Source organism: Ambystoma mexicanum, chromosome 10 (genome assembly GCF_040938575.1).
Source record: "Ambystoma mexicanum isolate Mex_15411 chromosome 10, UKY_AmexF1_1, whole genome shotgun sequence".
Lineage (NCBI taxonomy): Eukaryota > Metazoa > Chordata > Amphibia > Caudata > Ambystomatidae > Ambystoma > Ambystoma mexicanum.
The window spans coordinates 1,626,411,105-1,626,436,600 of record NC_090932.1 but is presented as its reverse complement, the minus strand read 5'-3'; the positions used below and the strand labels follow the sequence as shown (position 1 = coordinate 1,626,436,600).

Sequence of the window (25,496 nt, the reverse complement as noted above, 5' to 3'; positions counted from 1 at the left end):
GTCCCCGTCATCCCGCAAGCGCTGCAGAGGTTACGAATGTTCGGTTCCCGGATGGTCCTCATTGCTCCGGCGTGGGCCCGGAGGACGTGGTACCCAGACCTTCTCGACTTGTCCATCTGCCCTCCATGTCGTCTTCCCTTCCGAGACGATCTGCTCTCACGGGAGGGGGGGGGGTCAGGTTCTCCATCCAGAGGTCCGATCCCTCAACCTTCACGCTTGGTTTCTGAAAGGTTGAGGTATAAGGATTGGGACCTCCCTGAAGACGTGATGGAGGTGTTGCTTTCGGCCAGAAGGCCGGCAACTAAGTCCCTGTACCGTTGGCGAAAGTTCTGCGACTGGTGCAGGATTAAGAATGTGGATCCTTTTGCAGGTGACATTCCTTTGGTTCTGTCTTTTTTGCTTTCTTTAGCCCACAGGGGCTTGCAAGTGGGCACGGTTAAAGGTTACCTGGTGGCGCTTTCCATATTTAAGCGCTCGTCTGAAGAGTGTTCTTATTTTAAAAATCCTTTAATTTCTCCGTTTCTAAAAGGGCTCACTGTGTTCCCTCCGTCACCAGGTGCCCGGTTGGGATTTGAACCTTGTCCTCTAGTTTCTGATGGGTGCTCCATTTGAGCCGTTGCATTCTTGCCCTTTGAGACTGTTAACTCTTAAAACTGTATTTTTGGTTGCGGTCTCTTCCGCTCGCAAAGAGAGTGAGTTACAGGCACTTTCAGTTAAACCACCCTTCACTGTATTTCATAAGGACAGGGTTGTCCTTAGAGTTTGTCCTTCCTTTCTTCTGAAGGTGGTGTCTGAATTTCATTTGGGCCAGAAGGTTGTTCTTCCGGCATTTCATCCTCCTCCACATCCTGGTAAGGAAGAGGAGAGGCTCCATAGGCTCGATCCTAGGAGAGCTTTTATATTTCACGCATGTCCCGGGTCAGAGTGAACGATCAACTCTTCATTGGTTACGCTGGTAAGCGTTTGCGACAAGCTATGACTAAGTAGACTTTGTCTCGCTGGATTATTCTGGCTATTTCTGAGTGTTACCGCTTGGCGGGTAAGGACCCACCGGTCGGCTTGCGGGCCCATTCTACCAGGGGTATGGCTGCCTCTACTGCCCTACAGAGGGGTGTTCCTATTCGTAACATCTGTGACGCAGCCACCTAGGCTTCGGTCCATACTTTTGTACGTCACTACTCCCTCGATTCCATCCGTGGGCAGGATCTGGCCTTTGGCAAGGCGGTCCTTTGTTCTGCAATTTGATTGGGCATTCTAAATTTCTTTTGCTAAATTGTTTTCCCACCTCCTTGCATTGGTACTGCTTTGGGAGTCTGTCATAGATATGGAATACGTCGAAGGACCCAATCCCCTCGAACAAGTTACTCTCTTACCTGGTAACGTTCTTTCGATGGGATGGTCCGAAGAGGTATTCCATATCGCTCCCTCCCTGCCTTGCCCGCTACAGAATTTCTTAAACGATTGCAGCTTACGTTTCCGCAAGGCTTTATGTGGTCTGACTGGCAGAAGACTGGTGCCACACGTTCTGGGGGAAAAAACTACAACTGAGGCTACGGGCGTCTTGCGTCCTACTTGTAACATCCAGTGCCGTCGGAGGAGGTCCTTGAGGGCGGCGTATCGACGTCATCGATGCAGGACGCAGAAAGATTTTCTGGAGCAGCATAGCTGTGGTGATTACTGTCATAGATATGGACTACGTTGTCGGACCATCCCATCGAAAGAACGTCACCAGGTAAGAGAGTAACTTGTTCTCCTCCCCCCCCCCCCCCCCCCCGACCTCACATCAGGACTCGGAAAGTGACGACTGGAGGACTGTTTATCACCTTCTCAACCCTGAAAAATGGAGATAATGATCTGTGGGAAGACTGCCCTCTTCCCCCAACCCACCTCATGAACGCACGCGCTAGGACCACCACAGTAAAAAAAAAAACCTGGATGAGGACTCGGACCTGACACTATCACCTCAATTCAGTGACATAAACCAGCTACCTTAACTTGACGCATCTGACCCAACCTGACCTTCCCACGCGAAGTCTTGCTTCGTTCATGGCCATCATTCTCTCATGATTAGACTATACTAATACCGTATACCTGGGCCCCCGCATCACAACTTGGAAAACTCCAAAGGGTACAAAGCACTGCAGCAAGGCTCTTTCTTGCCTTAGGCCCCAGAGAACACATCACATCCGCCCTCGTCCTTCACTGGCTGTTGATCGGGCGACGGTCCACCTTCAAGCGAATGTGCATTACACACCGAGCACTGCACAGTGCAGGACTACAATATCCAACACAAGCTCACACCCTACAGGCCCACCAGAAACCTGAGATCCAGCACAGCTTTCCTCTTAGTCATCCCAGTCGTAAAATCGACTAGATTAGCAAGGGTCTTCTTTCACAGTCCAAGATCCCACTATCTGGAACTCTATTCCCTTTAGCATCGGCCGTATAGAGGATCACCTGGCTTCCATTTTGCATCCTGACTGAACTAGTCCACGTCCTGGTTGAGCTATCGCCCCCAGACAGGAAGCCAAGGGCTCGTCTCCTCACGTGCCCCAGGCAGTACCTAGCATGCACAGAAAGGATTCCAGTCAAGCCTTAGGATACAATCTGCATAACCTCATGGTAACTAGATATCAGCCTTAAATTCACTGGTACGTATAGCATTCCATTACAATGGAACATAGCTGTATCCCGCTTGTGCGCAGCCACCCACCTGCATACATCTGTAATAATTGCTACTCTCCTTCACAACACACATCACCACTGCCAATAGAATGCAGCTCACTCTCACAAAAAATTGGGTCCAGATATGCACATGATATGGCATTTATATTGCGCCTATACACAAGTGTTTAAAAGGCGCGATGAGGCAAGGGAGGACAGACAACGATCATTCAGATCGCGCAAGTGCGTGGGAAGGGGGAAAGGAAGAGTGCGCTGGGGAAGGGAGAGGGGAAGTGCAGTACATGGGAAGTGGAATAAATGAGATAAATAAAACACATAAAACAGACAGCTGGTGGCAAGTGCAAGGAAGTGCAGATATAAGTGCTGGAAGGGGGACTGAAGGGATACAGAAAAAATGGTCCCCAAGTGCAGGGGTTGCCAGGGAGGCCGTGCAGGTGGGCAGTTGACTGGGCCTGGGCCAGAAATCAGAATAGGGTGGCCAGGTAACCAGTGCAATTTCAGTCAGGAATTCAGCAAGGGAGGGGAGGAGAGAAAGCGGAAGCAAAGAGGAAGGTCTTGAGGTGTTTCCGGAACCGGAGATGGTGCATCTCGAGTTTCAGGGAGGCAGGAAGGCTGGTCCAGAGAGAGGCCCCTGCCGAAGAGTGATCTGCCACCAACTCGTTGCTTGGAGAAGTGACTGACCCTGAGGGAGTTGGAGGCAGATGAGCGATGAGCTTGAGGGAAGATATTTAGGAAGAGAGAGTTGAAGGTATTGCGGCCCCAGACCCCAGAAGGCCTTGTGTACAATGCAGAGGGTTTTGAATTTAATCCTCGTAGCCACTGGGAGCCAGTCTAGAGATTTCAGTCCTGGAGAGATACGATCCCTGGGCTTGAGGACAAGTCTCGCAGTCCTGTTCTGGATAAGTTGCAGAGGGCGGAGAGTTTGTTTGTTTATTTATATTGTGCACCGGACCCTGAGGTAGCAGGGCGCATATGATAAGAGGGTTTACAGCTTGGTTACAGAAGTTACAAGTTTGCAGTACATGATAAAGACACTTTTCTTGACTCCACAGGGTCATAGTACATGAACAAATGGTATGCAGACACCAAGACATCGTATAGCTGACATTTACATACTAGCAAATCTATAGCAGGAACGATACAGGCGGTCGGTACGTAGGCCGACTGCGGGTCACATAGCATTTTCAGTGAGCCATTTTATTGTATTTTTTCTGAATTTGTTGAAAGTTTGGTCAGATCTAAGTGCGTGGGGTAGGGAGTTCCACAATTGAGCTGCTCTAACTGGGAAGCTGGAACCACCAATAGTGGTCAGTTTGAATCTAGGCACAAGAAGACAGTTGGGGCTAGCTGCTATTGTTGGTCTAGTGGTTTTTTTTCTAGTGTAAATCGTTCGGTTAGGTAGCGGGGGGCTTTGTTGTTTAAGCATTTGTGGATGAGGGAGGCAGATTTGAAGTTGATTTTCTCTTGGGTAGAGAGCCATTTATGCTCCCGTCTTATTTCAGAAATATGTGTTCTTCTGGGAATATTTAGGGCCGCTCTAAGTGCATTATTTTGGAGCACCTGTATTCTGTTGATGGTTGGTTTGGTTGCCCCTATGTAGAGGGAGTTACAATAATCTAACTTAGATAGGATAAGGGCTCTGGATAAAATTAGGCAGCTGTCATCTGTTAGGAATTGTTTCCCGGCTCATATTAATTTACAAGTATAGGCCGTGGAAGAGGCTAGTGAATTTACCTGTTTGGTAAGGGATAAGGTCGAGTCGAGATAGAAACCTAAGGTTTCTACTTCTCTGGCGACCTTGATAATGTTCCCATCAATGGTAAATGCTGAGTAGTTTGGGTTGAGTTTAGAGATGCGAGCTGCGGTGCCCAGGATGATGAGCTCCGTTTTGTCATCGTTCAGGCATAGTCCGTGGTTGGCCATCCATGCCTGAACGATGCTATAGACTCTGTTCACCAAAGCCAGATCTTTCCCATAGTCCCCGGTAAGAGGTAGGAGAATCTGGGTATCATCTGCGTAATTGGTATAGGTGATACCCAGATTGTCACGATCGTCAAAGAGTGGCTTGGTGAAAATATTGTAGAGTGTTGGCGAGACACAAGATCCCTGGGGCACTCCACAAGTGATGGGTATTGGGTCTGCTGCCGCTGAGGGGGACAACACCCTCATAGTCCTGTCACTAAGGAATTACTGTATCCAGACTATGGCCTCCTCTGAAAAGTTGGCCGCAGAATCCAAATAATTACACAGGACTCTCTGGTTCACCAAGTCAAAGGCGGCTGAGAGGTCTAGTTGGAGGAGGAGTGCTGCTTTACCCTTGTCTCTGAGTGAGTCTATTTGGGCCTTTAAGTCGATAAGGGCAGTCTCTGTACCATGTTGGGGTCGGAAACCAGATTGGTGGGTGCCAAGGAGATGGTTCACCTCAATGAAGTTCTGAATTTGGGTGTAAGCTACCTTATCTAGTATTTTTAGCAAGAAAGGCACCGTGGTAATGGGTCTGTAGTTTGTGGGAATGTTGGGGTCCAGTGTTTGTTTTTTCAGGAGGGGGAGTACCCAGGATTCCTTTAGGTTGTGTGGAATTGTGCCAGTAGCAAAGGAAGCATTGATAAGTTTGGTGATGAAGGGAGCTAGATCTCTAGCAGCGTCCTTGATCAATTGTACGGGGCATTGGTCGCCTTTACAATTGGATGGTTTAAGTGCAAGAATAGTTTTCTCTACCTCGATCACTGAGACCTAAGAGAAGTTGAATTGGGAGAGTTCTTTGGGCTTGGATATGGTTTTGGTCAAGGGATTTTGTGTTTGGGCTGATAGTGAAGCTTTCTTTAGAGCAATTTTAGTTTGGAGGTTGGCCACTTTGTTGGTTAGTGCCAACTGCATGTCTGTGCACCAGGTTTTGTCTTTGATAGTCATCCTGTACTGCAATAGGGGTTTCCAATTCTTTAAGAATAGAGAAGAGCTCCTTCATACTGGAGTTGGCTCGGGTAATCCTATTGTTATACGTTTCTTGTTTGGCCAGGATGATATCCTTTTTATATTGCGTTGAGATATTTATTAGATTGGTTTTATTTTCTGTGGTGGGATGAGTGTTCCATGCCGTTTCACATTTTCTTTTCTGTAGTGTTAGGTTTTTTAGGTGGGGTGTAAACCAAGAGTTAAGATGCTTTTTTGGTTTACTGCTCCTAAGTTTAAGCGGAGCAATCCTATCGAGAGCAATAGTAATCGCATTATTGAATTCCTCCACTAGAAGGCCTGGGTCAATATAGTCTGGCAAGGAGTTAAGATTAGGTAAGATATGGGGTAAGATATTGTCCGCTGTGATTTTTTTCTTGTTTCTAGTTAGTGTTGGTACGGCAGGCGAGGGTGTAGGCGCAGTGGGTCTTTTAGTGTTGAGAGTAAAGGAGATTAAGTGGTGGTCAGTCCATAGTTGGGGGTGGGAGGGCGATGGAAGTAATGGAGAGGTTACAGTTGTGACTGGCAATCCAGTCGAGCGTTCTCCCTTTGGTGTGAGTAGGCCTGTTCACTTTTTGCATGAAGCCTTGTTCTGTCAGGATGTTGGCTACGGGAGTAGCTTGGTGATCATTAATATCATTGTATCCTAGGTTAAAATCTCCTAACACTAGGGTTTGTGAGGAGTTTTTTAGCTTCTCAGAGATAACAGTGGTAATATCTTCATTGTAGGTGTTGATTGGGCCTGGGGGTCTATAGAGGAGGTGGATGTTTAAAGTTTGAGAGTTGGCAGTAGGTAGTTTAATGGAGAGAGACTCGCAGGATTTAAAGTTGGGTGTAGAGGTGATTCTCATGGCGAGATTGGTTTTAGCGATGATCGCTATTCCTCCACCTCGCGCATCTGGTCCGTCAGCTCTAAAGATAGTGTAGTTGTCTGGGACTGCTAGTGTTAGTGCTGGACCTGCTGCCTCGTGGAGCCAGGATTCAGTAATGGCGATGAAATCAAGGTCGTTTTCCAGGATAGTGTCTGCTATGTCTGTAGCATGAGCCACTAAGGATCTAGCATTGATTAATGCTCCTTTAAGGTCAGGTTCTGGCTGTAGTGTAGGACGCAGGTTGGCTGTGGCAGGTCGGTAGGTGGTAGGCTTGTTTCTTTTGGGTTGGGGTTTGCGGCTAGGAGGAACGGTAGTTTCCACAGGTGGAAGTAGTTTAGGTCGGAGGTGATCCAGGTTAATGTTATATTTATTGACAAGTTCGAATATTTTGGGTAGTCGTGCCCGGAGTCTGAGGTTTCTCTGAACTGTGTTACAAGGGGATATAGCGAAGGGCAGCATCAGAGAGGCTCTTACGCCCTCTGTGGGCAATATGGAGGGCATTATGATGTAGACGGTAGTGATAAGTAGCGCTATCCGATTAGTGAGAGATGCTCGAGTGACTGGGGTTGGCAGGTAATAGTACATAGTGTTATAGCTCGCGCTGGAGCCTGCTATTACATATATTGATCGAGTATTGGACAGCATAGGCTAGATATTCGGCAGAGTGGGCTTGGTGACGGACAAACATGGCTAGAGCAACAGGCAAATATTTGGGCTGAATGGCTAAATGCAACAATCAGGTATTGAGGTAAAAATGGCTAGATGCAATATTCAAGTAATTAGGCAAAATGGCTAAATGCAACAATCGGGTATTGAGGCAAAAATGGCTAGATGCAATATTCAAGTATTTAGGCAAGAGTAGCTAAATGCAGCAGTCAAATATTTGGGAAGAATGGCTAAATGCAACAATCAGATATCTGGGTATAAGGGCTAAAAGCAACAATCAATAATTAGGCAAAGTGGCTAGATGCAACAAGCAGGTATTTGGGGAGAATGGGGAATTGCTTAGACCTTTCAGCACCATAGGACTATCTGCGTAGGCAGTTGGGGGCGAGGTACATATCAGAGAGTACAGGTTATAGTATGGAGCGGCACATAGTGCATCTTAGGAAAGTAATGGGCTAGCGTGCAGGTATGAGCATAAGTGGGACACTGTATGAACAAGGCAGAGTATGACAGGTTACTATGGTATAGTATCATAGGTTGGGTTACAGTACTGGGTTATAGTGCAAGTAGTATGGTACTTACAACAGATATGCAGGTACCTGTAAATTGAGGATGGTTCATGCAGTAGCGTACAATTTGGAGAGACACCTTGCGCCGAACCGCAGCGAACAGGGGCAAACGGGGCAAGCGGCCTTATGTTGGCCTTAGGTGGCCACCGGCTTCCGCCTGTCGGCGGATGTTTGGCCTCAAATGCAGGCTGGAAGACGTTGCTTAGCCTCGCTTTCAGGCCGCATCGCGCCCGACATTTTGTTTTTGTAAATGCCGACACCTGCGGACCTGGGGGCTGTGTGAGGCTTCGGGGTGGCTCCTTTGTGGTAGGTGCTCAGGAGAGGCAGATGAATTCTGCTTTGATCCTGCGAAGGGATCAGGCGCCGCCACTCGTCGACGACGGATTTCAGAGTCGCTTGCTGATGTGCTTCCAACGATGTCCTGGTCAGTGGTGGGGGGCTCCCGAGGCAGGAAGATTTAGATGGAGGCTGTTAGAGTCCAGCTTGGAGAGGACCAGGGCTCTGGAGACAGTGAGCTTCTGGGGGAAGGAGAGGAAAGGAAGAATACCTCTAAGGAGGTGCAGCTGGTAGTGTGACTTCTAAGAGACGTCAGAGATGTGAGGGGAGAAGGAGAGTGCAGAGTCGAAGATTACCCTGAGGTTTTTAGCCTTACAGGTGGGAGTGGGAGGAGGGCGAAGAGAGGCCGGCCAGATAGCTGCAGGGAAGGAGGGAGTGGGTGTGCCAATGAGTAGAATCTCAGTCTTACTGGCATTAAGGCAGAGGTTGTTGGCGGCACACCATTCCTGGATGGCAGACGGACCGTCAGCGATAGGGAAGGAGAGGAGGAGGAGGCCGAGGGTAGCCTGAAAATGAGCTCGGTATCATCCGCATAGCACTGAAAGTTGGCACAGAGCGCGGCAATGCGGTGGGCAAGGAGTGCCAGGTATTGGTTGAACAGCCAGGGAGAGAGGTTAGATCCCTGGGGGACACCACAGGTAGAGAAAAAGATGTCGGAGAGGAAGGACCCAAGTTGGACCTGGGAGGGTCAGTCGGAGTGGAAAGAAGTCGGCCACGCCAGAGCCTGACCAGTGATACCCAAGTTATCACGGAGACGGTTGAGCAGGATGGCATGGTTGACAGTGTCAAAGGCAGAAGAGGGAGATCAAGCAGGATAAGAACACAAAGGGTGTTACAGTCGAGGTTGGAGAGCAGGTCTTCACGGATGTTCAGGAGAGCAGCTTCCGTACTTCTGGCAGCTCTGAAGCCAGACTGATGGTCATGAAGACAACCAACAGATTCAGTGTGGAGATTGAGCTGGGAGGTGGCCAGTTTCTCCAGGAGCTTGCCCAGGAAGGGAGTTATGGAGATTGGGCGATAGTTAGCCGGGCTGGAGGGGTCGGCAGAGGGTTTCTTAAGAAGAGGGTCACAAGGGAGTGCTTAAGGGGGGGATGGGAAGACTCCAGAGGCGAAGGAGTGATTACAGAAATCCGCCAGGGCAGGAGCCAGGGAGTCGGTGATCCTTGATAGTTTTGGAGGAACAGGGGTGAACCTGTTTTGACGAGACTTTCATAGATCGGACTTGTCTAGAAACCTTGTCTGGAGAGAAAAGAGGAAAGGTAGAGAAGGAAGGAGGAGGGGTGGCTGCAGAAGGGCCAGTGGAAGAGCAGGGAATAGCGGGAGGGGGATGAGAGGAGAGTGAGGATAGGATGTCCTGAGTTTTAGAAATGAAGTGAGAAGCCAGTGCCGTGCAGAGGGCATGGGAAGGGACAGGAGAGGTAGAGACCGCAGCAGGATTGGCCAGTTCCTTGCAGATTTTAGAGTTCAGCCGAGTTGTTAGATGCCGCAGAGACGCGGGCTTGGATATGCGCTCTCTTCTTGGTGAGGACGGAGAGCCGGCATTGCCTTTTCAGCAGGCGGCATGCCAGTTTGTCAGAGGATGAACAAGCTCGGTCTCCTTGACTCGCTGACTCTCCTGACAGTCTATCACAGCACCGTTCATGGTTTGCTATCAGAGACTTAGCTACTCCCTACCTACCATCCAGTTAGCTAAAAATGCACACGCGCATTCTAGAATCTTCCTTTAAATCTCACCTCGGTCCTCGAAGGACTTTAGCCCCACAGCTCTTTGAGGCCATACACATAGCAGTAGACGCTAAATGTATTCCTATCTTGTTTGGGGCATTAATAAGTACAGCCATCATTTTGGCAAATGGTGTCCCTTGTGTTTACTACTGCAGCTGCGAAGGCAGCCTGTGGTGAAGTTCACAATGGGTTGTGTGAAATGTACCCTGCCACCAGCAAAAACAGATGGACCTGTCAGTTACAAAAAAGGTCTTGGAGAGTGGAGAAAAGGGATGCAATAGATCCCCTCAGCACTCCACATAAGGTGGGGTGTGCTGATCTTGCTAAATAAAACACAGGTAGGATAAAAAGTATCCCCCTGCCTTGGTAACGTTTGCCAACTAAGTAAAAACAATCACAGGCAAGCTCTAGGAGCTTCCAGCAACACTGCACAGAAAGTGCTATGTGCTGCTTTAGTACATTGTAGATGACTTTAAAATTGGAGGAAAGCATGACTCCACAAAGAATTACCAAAAAAAGGGTTCCCATGATCAAAGTAAAAAAATTAAAAGGTTCCCACTCGGGGAAATCAGTCAAAACAGAGTTCAGCCAAAAGTGCTGGTGGCCCTCACAGGTGGAGAGAATTTCACACAAAGATGGAAATCTACTCTTACATGTTGCATTTGTTTTCACAGCTTGCCTCTGTTTTAACATTTCCATGCGACCATCTCGCCTCCCTGGAAGCTTTTCACATTTTGTAATTAAGCATGTAAAAAAAAAAATAAGTGGGTGGAGCTTCATTCAAATATGCATTTCTCTAAAACAAGAAAGGACTCAACTGCCACACTGAAGAACACTCCTCACTGACTTTTCTCCTCCCTCACAAACTAATCACTTAATTCTTTCTCCCTTAAACCATTAATTCCCACAGAGCAACCCACAAGGTCTAGCATTCTAAACATACTCATGCCCTATCTATTTTCTATCCACATGCTCACTGCAGAGCGGCCATTGCTTCTCTTCGCCTTTATAGTTTATCTGTCCCAGCGTATCCCACTCAGACGCAGAAAAATCCACATTAGCACAGAGAATGGGTGCTTCTGACCTACACTCACCAACGCCACAGGCTTATGCACCGGCCTTCCCTACTGTCCCACTAACGCCCCCTTAGGAAAGATTTCTCTTTTTGCCAATTTCCCTCCATAGTTTCCTATGGTAACCCCCATTCTTTTTTGCTCTTTTTATCCTGGCCTGACTTTTTGAAGAGACTTAAAGCCTTCAGCTTCACTTCCCTGTTGCTCATGGTTATGGGGGAAACTGATCAGTCCTTCAGACTGTCAGTACTGGGAAACCTTCCCTTTCTAATGCTTGTACTTTTTAACGTTGCACACAACGCCTTGCAGTGCAATGTCACCCTAGCTTTTTACACCTCAGATTTTTGTTTACTTTTACACATGCCTAAAGACAAGCTAGTGGCAGCGTTTTACTTGTTACCATATTTACATTATTTTTAGTGTACACATTCGCATTTACTGCACATGGCTACTAAAGGTGACTAGTGCCCTAAAATGGCCATGCCACAAGGTTTTTGCTCGCTTCTTTGGCCATGCTTTTGTTGGCCGCCTTCCTCCCCTGCCCGGTCGGTAAAGTCCTTATAAGGCACTTGCCCGCGAAAGCTGCTGCTTTCAGAGGGTTAGGATTCCCTTGTGTGTGGCCCTGGAAGGGGGTGGAACTGTTTACTCCCAGTACACATCTGTGGAGCCAGTGTCTAAGTGTGGGTCAGATGTGAAACAAGTAGTTGTCTCTGATTGGACAACCACTGGTTGTTTGAATGCTGCAAATCGTTGCCCTGGTGGGCTTGGACTTGCTTCCAGCTCGTATTTTGGGTAAGAGGACTCCTGCAGCCATTTCTTCAGATCCTCGTTGGAGCTGATAATCCATCTAAGATCAGCCAGCTGTAGATCCAAAGACTACTCATGGAGTGGCCCAACACCTCTTCCCGAGTCTGGCCCATAGAAGCCCTGTTTGACTACCTGATCTCCAAAGACCATGAGCTGTGCTTCAGCCTTTAGACTATTGGGACCAGCTATTCTCAACACTTTCTTGAGGCTCCTGCCCTGCTCATCCTTCGGAAGTGTCCCTGGATTGCCCAGCGGACTGACTAGCTCTCGTGGACTTCCCAGTGGACTGACCAGCTCTTGTGTGCTACCTTGCTAGAAGAGTTGCCGTTCAAGTCCGGAACTTCGTTGGTCGCCAGCTTGTGCCACAAGTGGCCTTCTCCCAGAATTTGTGTCCCAGCATCAAGGGGTCCTGTCTTGGAGCAGCTTCTGTGACGCGACTGGAAGGACGGCTGTTGTCACCTGGGTACAGAGACTGTCGCTGCAACTCGCCTTTCTCCAACCTGTGTAGTACCTGAGAAGGTCTGCACTAGTGTTTATTGCATTTCTTCAACACTGGTTGCATTTTGCAGCTGCACCTGACAAAAATAATCAAACTTGCAACTCCTGGGCACCTCTCACCAGAGCCAACAGTGGAAGATCGAGCCCCCAGACAATCCATATTGACATCTGGGAAACTTGGTGCCCCAGGAGGAGGAGGAGGGGATAGTAAACAGTTTACTTGTCTCCCCCTGTCCTCCATAGGATAACATTGCAAACGAGTCCCATTGTCTCCTTATTCCATTACACCCACCTTTTGATCGTCTGGCCTGGGTCAAGTATCCTGCCCCTAGGTTAGCCTAGGTTAGCCTTGTGTCTGGAAAACAGTTACCTCTGGTAAAATAGTTATAAAAACTTTTAAACGATCACCAACACAAGATAATTGAACATACCTACAGAGACGACATTCTTTGGATAAGCAATGTTGCTCTTCTGACTCTTCTGACTTTTGGGTACAAGGCCACATTCATCTTAGGGTTTGGACTTCTTAAGATAGGTTCCTTATTTGTGTTCTGTTCCATCATTGACTGCATCTAGGATACTTACCTGCTTTTGCTAACCAAGTCGTTTTAATGCATATTTGAAACTGTGGTGAATGTATATATTTGCATCACAGTGCTGTGCGTGATATTACCTGTTGTATTAATTTTTCAGTATGTTCAGAAGGCATGTAAAACTGTTTTTATACATCCTGTCTAAATTGAATTGTTGTGTGCCCATACTGTGTGCACTAATTGCGGGTCCCTGACCCACTTGCACTCACTTGAAAGTAAGCTTCGACTGCTCTCCATTGCTAGTGATTGGGATTTGGTTAACCTCTCAGAATTCCTTGTTCAGTAGAACTAGGGTGGCCTCTGTCCACCAGGCTAAATTCTAGAAATCCATCTGAACCCGGACTGACCATCTTTCTTTTTCAGAGCCATGTGCGCTGAGGCCCCATATAAGACCACTTAACTTGCCATATCTATTTGCTGTTTTTTCCCCAAGTGCACACGATTATGAGAAATAAAGACTTGGAATTTTTCATTAGGGGTGTGCAGAAACCTTTTTTAGTCAATAGCCTCTTTTTGTTGAGTAATTACGACTAGAACTAGCGACAAGCTCAACCTGTACCTTTGAGATTTGGTAGACTAATTGTGATATTCCAGACCAATAGCTAGATGGGAAGTGGAGGAGGCCGGGGGGGGAGGGGTGTCATATGAATGGCATGTGAACCTAAAACCGAGACATGCTGCAGAAATTGCATCTTATGTATGTGTCGCTGCACAGACATTGTGAGCCCCAGCTGCATTGCTGGCTGTGTGTTAAACATAATTAAGTGCATCTGTCACTTGTGATTACCAGTTACTAGTGTGCTAATCTACCCCGTTCACAATTTGAGTTGTACTCATTAGAGTCTGCACTGTGCTGCATCTCAGATTGTAGACCAGTTTATGGTAAAGAACTGAAGTAGTGCCTCCAAGCTCTGATTGATATAGGAGTGATGTTTCTGTGCTGGCTTCCGGCCATCGGAGTCTGATCTCTGGCTTCCGGCCATCGGAGTCTGATCTCTGGCTTCCTTCCGGCCATCGGAGTCTGATCTCTGGCTTCCTTCCGGCCATCGGAGTCTGATCTCTGGCTTCCTTCCGGCCATCGGAGTCTGATCTCTGGCTTCCTTCCGGCCATCGGAGTCTGATCTCTGGCTTCCTTCCGGCCATCGGAGTCTGATCTCTGGCTTCCTTCCGGCCATCGGAGTCTGATCTCTGGCTTCCTTCCGGCCATCGGAGTCTGATCTCTGGCTTCCTTCCGGCCATCGGAGTCTGATCTCTGGCTTCCTTCCGGCCATCGGAGTCTGATCTCTGGCTTCCTTCCGGCCATCGGAGTCTGATCTCTGGCTTCCTTCCGGCCATCGGAGTCTGATCTCTGGCTTCCTTCCGGCCATCGGAGTCTGATTTTCTCTGGCTTCCTTCCGGCCATCGACGTCTGATTTTCTCTGGATTCCTTCCGGCCATTGGCGTCTGATTTTCTCTGGGTTCCTTCCGGAGATCAGACTTCAATGCCCTGAACCCAGAGAACATCACATTTCAATTGCTGGTACCTAGAGAACATCAGATTTCAATCGCCATGTACCGGCAATTGAAATTTGATGTTCTCTGGGTTCAGGGCATTGAAATCTGGTGTTCTCTGGGCTGGCAAGACCATCAGTGATGATTGGTTTTATTGTGACCAGGACAGTCTGACGTTCCCGTTCTCGCCCTAGGATTGGTCTGTTTGTTCATAGACCCATTGACTGCCAGTAGTGTGAATGATTCTCAAGGCATTGCAATACTGTTTGTCAGGAGGATGGCCCAGGCGTTTCTGTAGCATTATGAGGTTTGTTCTTGCAGATAGATTTGCTTTCACCATCATCTCTTTAAGCAAGCATAATGCAGAATTGTGTGGCCCAGTGGGATTTGTAGAGGTGTTCCTGACATGCTGTACTAATTGTCTGGTGCGTTAGTGCTTTGTTGCTCCTGAAGTTCTGTTTCTAGTTGAAAATGAGTTACGCTGCAGTGGCGTGCTCTGTTCTATCAAGGGGATGTTGAGCGAGGTGGTGGGGGGTGGGTATGTTGTAGGTGTCATGCTGACCTGGTGTTTAACCATAAAACCTGCCATGTACCTTGTTATACAATTGACCACACACTCTGTCGTTAGCAGTACTATGAGGATGGTGCCCGTATTGAGGCTGCGTTCCGGCGATTCATTCACCGAGCAGATGCCAAACAGGAGAAGGACACCTACGAGGTCTTCATTTGTCACGCCAATGTCATCCGCTACATCGTCTGCAGGTAATGTCGTGTCTCGAACTCTATCACAATTTGCACATATCAGGAGTAACACATTGCTGCAAAGGAAAACTAGTGGTTTCTTGATGCTGCCTTTTAGCAGAAGTAACAGTGGCAAATGTACTTGCTGAAAGGTAGAGTAAATGGTGGACTGGAAGAGTACTGGCAAGGCCAGGGTGAGATTGGCACCATCTAGTTGGTCTGCACAGTTCAGCTGCATGGCGTGGGGGTATAGAGTAGTTAAACCTCTTCAGTATATGGTTCCATTCTCCTAAAACAACCCTGTTACCGCTAGAGAAAAACCTCTGGGAGAAGTTGTTGTATGCCTAATCTGTACCGTGTGAAATGTGTGTACTTTGTCTTTAACCTTGCAACATGTTTGAACATACTCATGGCATAAACTTTCATGAAAAGGAACATTTAGGTGGTGTACACGTGTAATACATTGCTCTTTAATGTAATGTCTTACATCTCCAATTGACACAGCAGCAAGGTGTCCATGTTTTTAGCAAGCAGTTGAGTACACCAGTGAGCGAAAGTTTTCTTTGTGCAAGTGTGGCTAATATGACCTGTGACCTCTTGGGGTCCGAAAGGAGAAGGGTGTGGTTATAGTCTGCCCCAATGCTATGCAGTGTCCACTAACCTCACCCGATCCGATACTCGCACCAAAGCCCAGCACTCTGTGTATACCGAGCTGAAGCTGCCAACAACACACCACTTCTCCCACTCGCCTCCTCCCGACTAACCCTACCCGCCCCTTCTTGTTTACAGATCCGCCAGAGCGCCTAGGGACCAATTACGTTGGTGACGGTGTGCTATATAAGTACCTTTAACATAACACTAAGTCATCAGCTTTCTGATAGTATACCCTTTCTACTTGGAACCATTGGGGGTACTACCAGTAGAGCAAGACAGTTCTGTGCCACTGGATTTTGCTATTCGTTTGTACACCTGTGACTGTGCTCGTCTCCTCCAATCTTGGATGGCACGCAGTTATGGCAAATTAAATTCCACAAGACAGTCTGTCTTATTTCATGGAAGATCTCTAAAACTAATTCTAGAACTGGAGCTCTGTTTAGAACTGAGATTCACCCATGCTAGCCCAATTCAAGGGCCTTGGCTTCTGTATTGACACTGACCACTCCTTGCTACCAACTGAGCTAGCTTCTATGAATTAATATTCCCGCCAGCCTCTGATGCTCCACTGCGCAAGTCTGGGTGGTAATCTTGCACAGAAGGGCGAATGCCATTCTTTGTGGCCTTTTGGACACCACCCCAACATCTCTCATTGCTTTAATCGCTGGTCATTGGAAGTCTGACCTCATCACCCACATACTAGAAGCTTTACACGAACCTCCGCTGACAGCATACCTTAGGAAAGGCATGCTGAATGAACTACAAAGCCCAATACACCAGCAAACTGTTATACCTCAACAAGCAGCACCCCCTTCTGTGTAGGCCTTGGAGCGATCTGCAGCTTGCCCCCCACAACTGCAAGCGCACGCATCTAGAAATGGGAAAACATCAGAGGTTTTTCCTGCTCTGGATCAAGGATGTGCTGTGACACATGGCTGCATTCAAAGCGCCAGAATCCAAAGCTGCACCTTCAGCACTGCTGGCCATACCCCATCTTGGGACGGTAGATGGTACATCGCACAGGACGGCTGATTGCTGCATATCCCCAGCATGCACTGCTTGTGCGGCAGATCTGTGCTATAGTCTCTGTAAGGAGCCCATCCTAGCGAGGACCTTGCTTTTTCCAAACGTTGATTACTGTACATTTTCTATATGCACTCTTTGCTTTGTGATATATGATATTATAGTATAGGTTATTTATAACGCGGTTAATACCCAGAGGTTTCTAAGCGCGGACCCGGCGATCAAACCTTTGTTGCTCCGTGTAGTCTTGCTCCCAAGGCGAGCACGTTGCCGCTTAGCTGTCCTCCCGAGACGAGGATCTACTTGCCCCATGCTCTTTCACTGATGTACGTGAACTCGTTGCCTCCATGTACATCTGCTACTATTTAGTATGCTCTGTTGCTCGAGCAGAAGAAATATCCCGTATAAAAAGATGGCCGTTCACCTTGGTGTAAAAGGAAAAAACGAGCTCTACGGGTATGGCGCACATGTATCGATGAGTGCCTGGAATGGTGCTGTCTGAATTGCACTGGACTTCTTTCTGAAAGCTGTTTTATTAGGATTGTCTAATCCATGAACCGAAAGCTGACCAATCAAGTTCAACTATTTCCCTCTTTTCGTGGAGAAGTGGCCAATAGAATGAACTGTGCCAACCACTGCTAGTTGTCCTTTTGTGCTGTAATGCAGCCCTACTGATGGCAAAAGCCTTCATTTCTTTCCACCTTGATGCCTACTTCCCGCCTTTACCAGGGAAGGAATGACTAAGGATTGCCCACCCTCCCCCATTGTGGACTCCTCGCTCCCTTGTGATCTGCTTCCCTTGCCATGTACTCCTACTTCCCTCGCCATGTACTCCTACTTCCCGCCTTTACCAGGGAAGGAATGACTAAGGATTGCCCACCCTCCCCCATTGTGGACTCCTCGCTCCCTTGTGATCAGCTTCCCTCCCCATGGTCCCCATGACTTAGAAGGCAAACCATTGATTCCCGAGGCTAGATCCGCGTTAAATGCCCTAATATTGACGGCTGTACTGCTTCAAGGAAACTCATTGTCCCTCTGTACGTAGACATAGTGCATCAGTTAAGCCACGTTCGTAGGTTTTACTCCTTCCATTCTGCCTAACTGATAACATTGGCTCTCTTCTGCTTCCTCCCAACAGAGCGTTGCAGTTCCCGCCTGAGGGCTGGCTTCGGATGTCCCTAAACAATGGCAGTATTACATACCTGGTGATCCACCCAAATGGACGGGTGGCGCTGCGGGTGCTTGGAGAAACCGGATTCATGCCCCCTGAGAAGATTACCCGCACGTGAGAGGTGATGGCTCGTTGCGCTCTATTGCGTGGAGTCCCAAACATATCTGAATCTAGTCCATATCTGCAGCCTTGCTCCCGCTAACTGCATGGTGCCATTTCAGAATGTACTTGGAGATCAACTTAAAGCAACGTGCCTGTGGAAATGGCTCCAAAGCCTGGAATCCTTACCCAAGCGGCTCTCGTGCCCCCCAAGCCCCACACAAATGAGGGAAAACAAAACCACTGTGAACTTTGTGTGTGGTGTACATTGTGGCTGCAGTCCCCACCCACACACCATGGATAAAGGCAGCCTGCACCGCAGCAGTAATATGACAAGGACACTCTGTGCACAATGTCATTTTTTTTATCACTCATTTCACGTACCTGTTTATTGTGCTTTGCCTTTTTGATGCAGGTTTGAAATTCATAAAGTTCGAAAAAATGTCAAAGGGCCACAACTTGAAGAATCGCCAAATTCTGCTTTTTTCCTGAATAGATGCATTTGTTCCATTCAGGGGAGCGCCAGACTTCTCTCTCTCTCTCCTTGGTGTTCCTTTATCATCCTTGCATGGGTGCACGTTTGGGGTGTGGCGTTACCTGACCCAAATCAAAACATTTGAAAACCTTCTTATTCTTTCTTACCAATGTACAGTCCCTATTACACAGTAACCTTAGATTGTGGGGTGAGGGGGGGGTGTTTGTTTTTGGTGGTCTTTTTTTGGCCCTGTGATTTTCTTTGAAATTTATTTTGGAAGGGAGGGGTGAGTCTTTAATGTAAAATGTGCATTTTTATTCTACTCCCACTGTTTGGCAATCTTTTTTGTTGAACGAACAGCTAGCTACAACGTGTGGTGCGTTTTAAAATAGGTTGACTGTTTTTTTATTGTAAACCCACTCCTGGGTGTGACTCCTGATGAAGCTTCATTTGAGTGTCTAGAGAAATGCGTACAGATCACTAATGCCATAAGATGCATCTTGACTGAGGGTACATTTTCTTCGGTTGGTTTGGCTGCTGGTAGCGCTTGTCCGGGTACCAACAGAAAGGAAAGACAACGTGACCTAATCTAGGGCGAGATACGCTTTAACAAACCACCCCTACCCAGCCACAGCTGGCCTCCTTTGGTACCTAAGGCTGCCTGCCTACTGTTACAGGTCGCTAATCTCAGAACTTCAGATGACATGAACACTGTGCCATGTTTTCAGTGTCATTTTTTAATTATGTGATTAATTAGTGATTTCTTGCCGAAGTTTTCAGACATCCTGGCACTCAGTAGAATTCAGAGATTTTCCCAGTTGCAAAATGGTTTTTCTCGCTCTGGTGCATTTTAAAATCCAGATGTTTTGTATTTTCCAATATTCCCTTCCATGTGAAATCGTGTAGTTGGTCCCCAAAAGCCTTTCTTGCACTGTTGTCCTTTCTGAAGGGAACACATTCCTTATGTAATGGCACCATTTTGTCTTGTATTTACAGCCTAAATTCCTTACATCTTTATTTTTGTGAACCTGCCTTTTTGAAATGATAAACGCAGAAGCTCTGTTTTGCTCTGCCAAGTTTGCAAAGTTTTCTTGGAAAGTGCTGCTCGAACAATGGCCTAGTCTGCCTGGGATTACTTTATTTTCTTGCACCACTGTGTTGGTTTTTTTTTATCGAAGAGAGGTGTGTTTTCATGTAATTTGTCTGCAGATGTTTGTGTCACTCACACCCAATGGTAAATCAAATGCAGTTGTGTGGACAGTTTGGCAGTGCCCATCGCTATGCATTATGGCAAGTGTGGATACGGATGGGGTTCTCGGAGTAATCCATGTATTTAGGGCATGTACACTTCGTGGGAACTTAGGCGGCCTTGGATCTGAGATAGGCTGCACTGATTGCTTGTACAGGAATTTAGACAAGTCGTCTGAATTTTTGATGAACTCTTCTTTGGGGCTTCAGATTTAGCAAAGTTGGGAGGTCCTAGGATAACTTCAGGCTATCGACCACAGAGATGTATTGGTAGGGCTTTGAAAAGTTCACTTTCTGAGCATCGTCGGCAGAACGTTTTGTAAACCTGTGGCACAGTTTGTTTCCTAAAGTTGCAATGATGTGAAACAAAAGCGAAGGCATTTCTTTATTGCACAGGCTGCTTTGGAAAATGTCCCGTTTGTGTTTGGCATGTGTGTTCCTTGTCTTCACAGGGCTGTCTCTGGCGCTCCAGCAGCTCATACAGTACATAAAACGAGGATCTTTTAGAGTAGAATGTTTTTGTAAAATAAATCTTTTAACCCGAAATGCTTCAGCAGTCTTGTTACCATTTTTGTGAATATTGCTTCTCTACATAAGGGCACTGGCTTATTGAGGAATTGGAGGAATGTCCAGCAGGGCTGAGCCAAGTCTGTGACATGTAGATTTAACATTTGACCGATGCTGTTCGAGTTCTGAAGTCCTCCTCAGCATTTTTCCAATTGCTTCTGTAGCCCTTGCTGTCCAGTGAGGGTACTGTATAATGTTCAAAAAAGGGGAAAATCACGGAGGATTGCCCCATACTGTCATTCCACCTCTGCAAAACCTGCATCCATGCATCTGATGTAGACTTGTGTCTGGCTCGAAGCTCTGCACATTCCCTCAGGGGAGTGGGTGGTTGTTACCATATCATACTGTATGTATGAAGGAGATTCCTTGCAACCGGTAAATATTTGCGTTCGAGGATATGTAAAGTATTGCTATAAAGATTTTTATATATAAATCACGTTTTCATGTAATTTCACTTGTATGGTGTGATTTTTGTAATTGGCGAACTTGGTTTGATTTATAGTTTGTTTTTAAATGTTGGCAAAATAAAATGTGTTTAAAAGCCTCCTGTTGCCTCGTTTCATTAAGTAGCATGTTTTTGGAGCAATGTACATAATTTCAAAAGGCATTCTGCCTGGAGCTAGTAAAATACCTTTGTATTCCAGTGCCTGGTGGAGAGGTTTGTGTGCAACCTGCAGGGACGTCTCTGCTTTTCATCCTTCAGAGGCTGATACAACTTGTATCGTTTACCTGTAATAATTAACACTAAGCCAGTTTGGTTTCTGCTGTGCACTATGCCTCTGTTTTGAACCCTTTGCTTCTGTCTACAAAAACATAGGCCTGACTAATTGGTTGGTTTTATGCATTCATACCGCTTCCCCATGTAAGGGACCTAAGGAATGAATCCTACTGCGATACATTTTTAAATCCTCTCATACCTTTTATTCCCCCCCATCTTCTCCCTCCCCCATCTAAAAATTCGGGACTTGAGTGCTGGTGTGATTCTCCTGTAGGTAACTTGGGAAATCTAAACTAGTTCACGTGTTTTTTTTTTTTTTTAACCATGCCTCCTGGGATTTTATAGAAGGCACCTGCCATGTAGTGGTCGATTTCAGCCTAAAGTGTCCAGCGCAACTAAAAATCCATACACCTTAATTGGATGAAATGTAATAGCAATTTGTTACATTTTTGGCTTGCTTTTTTTCAGGCAAACCTATTCCTGGAAATACATTGTGGTGGCCTTTACATTACTGCTGAAGTGCAGAGCTCGGCGGTCCATACCGGCTTGTAATTATCGCAGATAAGGTTAATAGGCTACACCACATAAGACTGTTACCACCTAGAGATTGTCAGAAATAATGTGACTATTTAGATGTAGACATTGTGTATTCGGAACATGACTAAAACATGTGGCCTGCTTGAGTCTAGGATCCCTATTTCTCCCCACACTTCATCATTATAATGCATGGCATGTACTGCGTGGTAAACGGAATACATTTTAGCTTTAGTAGTGGTAAGGGTTTGCCTAGGCCATTACTCATCTTATATACGTATATTTCTGATGTTTGTTAATCTGCTTAGAATCACATGCTGTGCATAGGTCCGACATCCAGTGGTTACTGCGGAGTATTGCATTTTGTTTTTCGTAGTCGAAAAGGGGACGTCGACAAGGCATGTCTGAAACACTATCCCTATAGTGACGTGCGTTGTACCCACAATCCCTCACGCGTCGAGGTCCCTCTGATTGTTTTTTTCCGCCCAGCTTTTGGTCGCCTTCACGCAGAGCTCCTCGAGAGACATTGCAACTCCTCGACCTTTGGTCGTTTTTTCACATAATATTAATAATCCCTCCCTCGACGCAGTTGTAAGCTGTTCTCCGCCGAGCAAAATCTTCGACGGAGGGTCGAGCGGAGGAAATCCTTCGGCGCTGCCGAACACGTGGCCTGGCCTCGCAGGCCATATACAGTAGGGAGAGTGGGGTCGTGGGACATCTCTGGGTCTCTTCTGAGAATGCCTTTCCCTTTCCCCTTCCTTTCCCTTGGGGTGCTTATCGCGATTTATTGCCTCGGCTATGGAGAGGACACCCTTTAGGTTTTGCCCGCTTTGCAAAGGCAAATTCACTTGGAAGGACAAGCATTCACGGTGTAACCGCTGCTTGCCCCTCGATCACAAGGAGGAAGGTTGCGCGGCTTGTCGGCTTCTTAAACCTAAAACTCTAAAAGACCATAGGGTTAAAAGGTGGGCGGCCTACGCGATGTCGAAGGCCGAAGGTTCACCCGCCGCTGCTACCACCGACAGTGACGAGGAACGCGATAACGCGACCTCCGCTACGGAAGTCGAAACCCCCTCTAAGGAGCGCTTGTGCGCTTCGTCGTCTGTCCCCGGCCCCGACGGGCTCGGCTCACGCCCTGCTTATGGGGATGAACACCCCGGCGACACTGACGCACACAAAGACTCACATAAGCACACAACCCATGGCTCTTCTTCGTCTAAGACGAAAAGAGCTTCGGCGCCCAAGGAGACGCAGGTTCCACCGGCGGCCTCCTCGGACCGTTCGGGTTCGAAGCCCCTCTCGCAGCCGCGACCAGCGACTGGGCTTTCGGCAAATAAGGGCGCCGCCCCCAAACCATCGGCCGGCGCGCATCAACAGAAGGCGCATACCGCCGTAGAGCGTTCGACACCCATAGCGTCGAAAACGCAAGCTTCCGCCGACAAACGAGTCGCCGACAAACGAGTCGCCGAAAGCTTGGCGAGGATCGCTGTAGCCGACGCCCAGAAGCGTACGCCGAAGAACACGTCGAGCGCTACGCATAAGTCGAAAGACACGCCGAAAAAGCCTGAAGAAAGGCAGGGACTAACTACCCCCTTCAGTCGGGGGGTCACCCAGCACACCTGAAGGTTTTTCGGAGGGCGACGGGACACTTTCCTCGACGCTTTGGGAGAGGTCGAGCCATTTCCAGCTAGATGACTCTATTTTTCCCCCGCCAGACCGCTCTGGTGTACCCCATGAAACCATGGAAGGACTCCACCTCTGTATGGAGAGGATGGAAAGTTTTATGAATACCCAGACCTCTCAAACTCCCAAGAGGACTAGAGAAGGGCCTCAGGAGGACCCCAGGGCCAAAAATCCGAGGCTAGTCGATCCCCAGGTGGACACAGCCTCAGACTTCCACTGAAGAAGGACCTTCGCACCCCTGGCAATCCCCATCAGTATATTCCGACACTGATGTCCTAAACCTAAATCCTCCTGACAATTCACCGGTTAGGAACACGTCTCCAATTGACGATCAGCCCACTTTCAATGCACTGTTGCGCAGAGCAGCAGCACATTTCGAACTGGACACTGGGGAGCTCTCTCCAGAATTAGACTTTGTGGAAAAAGTAATTAAAGAGAAACCCCCGGTCAGCCAAACCATTCCCCTCCTAGCTTCAGTGAAGAGAAGAATCATCCCTTCGCTGGCCACTCCCGCATTGATCAGAGGGGTCAATCCGAGAATTGAAAAACTTTTCACTCCTTCTCCCTCAGACCCGCTCTACATTAGGGGACATTCCATTCCGGATTCCCTAGTAGTATCTAATACTAGAAAGAGGGCAGGGGTACCACTTTCCACCAGTGAGGCACCCCCTGACAAGGAGGGCAAAAGGCTATATGCCCTTGCAAAAAGAGTAACTTCCTCGGCTGCCTTCTCAGCAAGAATTGCGAACAACAATTCTTTGCTTGCTAGCTATGCAGACGCGCAGTGGGCCAAACTGCGCAAGGACGCCGAGGAAGCACCGGAGCCTTTACGTACACGCCTACTTTCAACTATTGGCGAAGGAACCCAGGTGAACCAGAGCATTGTAAAGAACTCTCTGGACGCGGCAGAAACAGCGGGACGTTCCCTGGTGCAGGGAATACTCCTAAAACGCCATGTATGGCTGCGCAACTCAGGGTTTAAACCGGAGACACAGGCGTCTTTAATAAATAAACCTGTGGAAGACTCTAACCTCTTCGGAAAAGCGGTGGATGAAGCTCTAGAGATGGCTAAAAAAGAGTTCGATACTATCAAGACTCTTGACCAAATCTCTAAGCCCACTGCCAGACGCGGCTATGGCAACAAACGCTTTTTTCGTGGCCAACGCCAACAACAACAACAAAGTCAGCATCAACAATACCCTGCCACCAATTACCAGACCAATAGTGGGCAGTACAGCCAAAGAGGCCAACGCCGGGGTAAAGGGAGAGGTCGGGGATCCACCCCCAGAGGCTCCCAAGCCCCCAACAACTCCAAGTGACGCGAAGATTCGCGTCCCCTCCCATGCAACACCGGTCGGGGGCCGGATAACATCCTTTCTTCCTGCATGGGAGGAGATAACGTCAGACCGTTGGGTACTTTCCACCGTAGCCCACGGATACTGTATCGAATTCAACAGTTCCCCATCCTACAGACCCCCGAGGGGACGTCGCATGACACCGGAACATCTTGCCATCCTTCTCCAAGAAGTACAACAACTGCTGGAAAAAGGAGCCATAGAGGTCGTGCCTCTATCTCAGGTAACGGAAGGTATTTATTCAGTGTACTTCCTTGTACCCAAAAAGGATCTAACCATGCGCCCTGTATTAGATCTGCGCCCAGCGAACAAGTTTATCAAACCCCAAACGTTTCGTATGGTAACCTTACAGGAAGTAATCCCACTGCTTTCTCAGGGAGATTACATGACAACATTGGACATGAAAGATGCATACTTTCATATTTTAATGTTGCCAGCGCACAGAAAATACCTCAGGTTCATGATAGAGGGCAAACACTACCAGTTCAAAGTGCTACCCTTCGGCATAGCATCAGCACCAAGGGTATTCACGAAGGTGCTGGCAGTGGCAGCGGCCCACCTGCGCAGGTTGTCCATCACAGTTTACCCTTACCTCGACGACTGGCTCATAACAGGGGAATTCTTACGAAACATGCTTCTCCAATACCCAAAAGACAGTAGACCTTTTGTTCCAGTTGGGCTTCTCCATCAACGAAAAGAAGTCCAGTTTAGACCCCAGTCAAATCAAGCAATTCCTAGGGGCTCTAATTCAAACAAAGGACGGCCTGGCCTTCCCCTCCAAAGAGAGGGTCCAAAACATGCTGTTTCAAATCCCTCAATATGTGACCGATCGAGAGGTGACGGTACGCAAAGCAATGCGCTTGCTAGGAATGAGGGCGTCGTGTATTTATTTGGTACCTCACGCGCGCCTGCGCATGCGCCCAATGCAAGAGTGGCTCAACAGCCAGTGGTGTCAGGCCAGCGG

General features: G+C 47.8%; 1 protein-coding gene across 4 annotated transcripts in view; it reads left to right on the top strand.

The window, feature by feature from the left end:
* Positions 1 to 20,786, top strand: part of PGAM5 (PGAM family member 5, mitochondrial serine/threonine protein phosphatase) — a 164,158-nt gene extending 143,372 nt beyond the window's left edge. For 2 of the 4 annotated variants that reach the window (XM_069620015.1, XM_069620013.1), the window contains 2 exons: positions 14,896 to 15,026; positions 17,821 to 20,786. In XM_069620015.1, coding sequence (XP_069476116.1) covers positions 14,896 to 15,026; positions 17,821 to 17,971 — 282 coding nt within the window. In that variant the 3' untranslated portion in view covers positions 17,972 to 20,786. Of the gene's footprint in view, positions 1 to 14,892; positions 15,027 to 17,820 lie in introns of all 4 variants that reach the window. The other 2 variants (XM_069620014.1, XM_069620012.1) reach the window with 1 other exon arrangement.
* Positions 20,787 to 25,496: the final 4,710 nt, after the last annotated feature.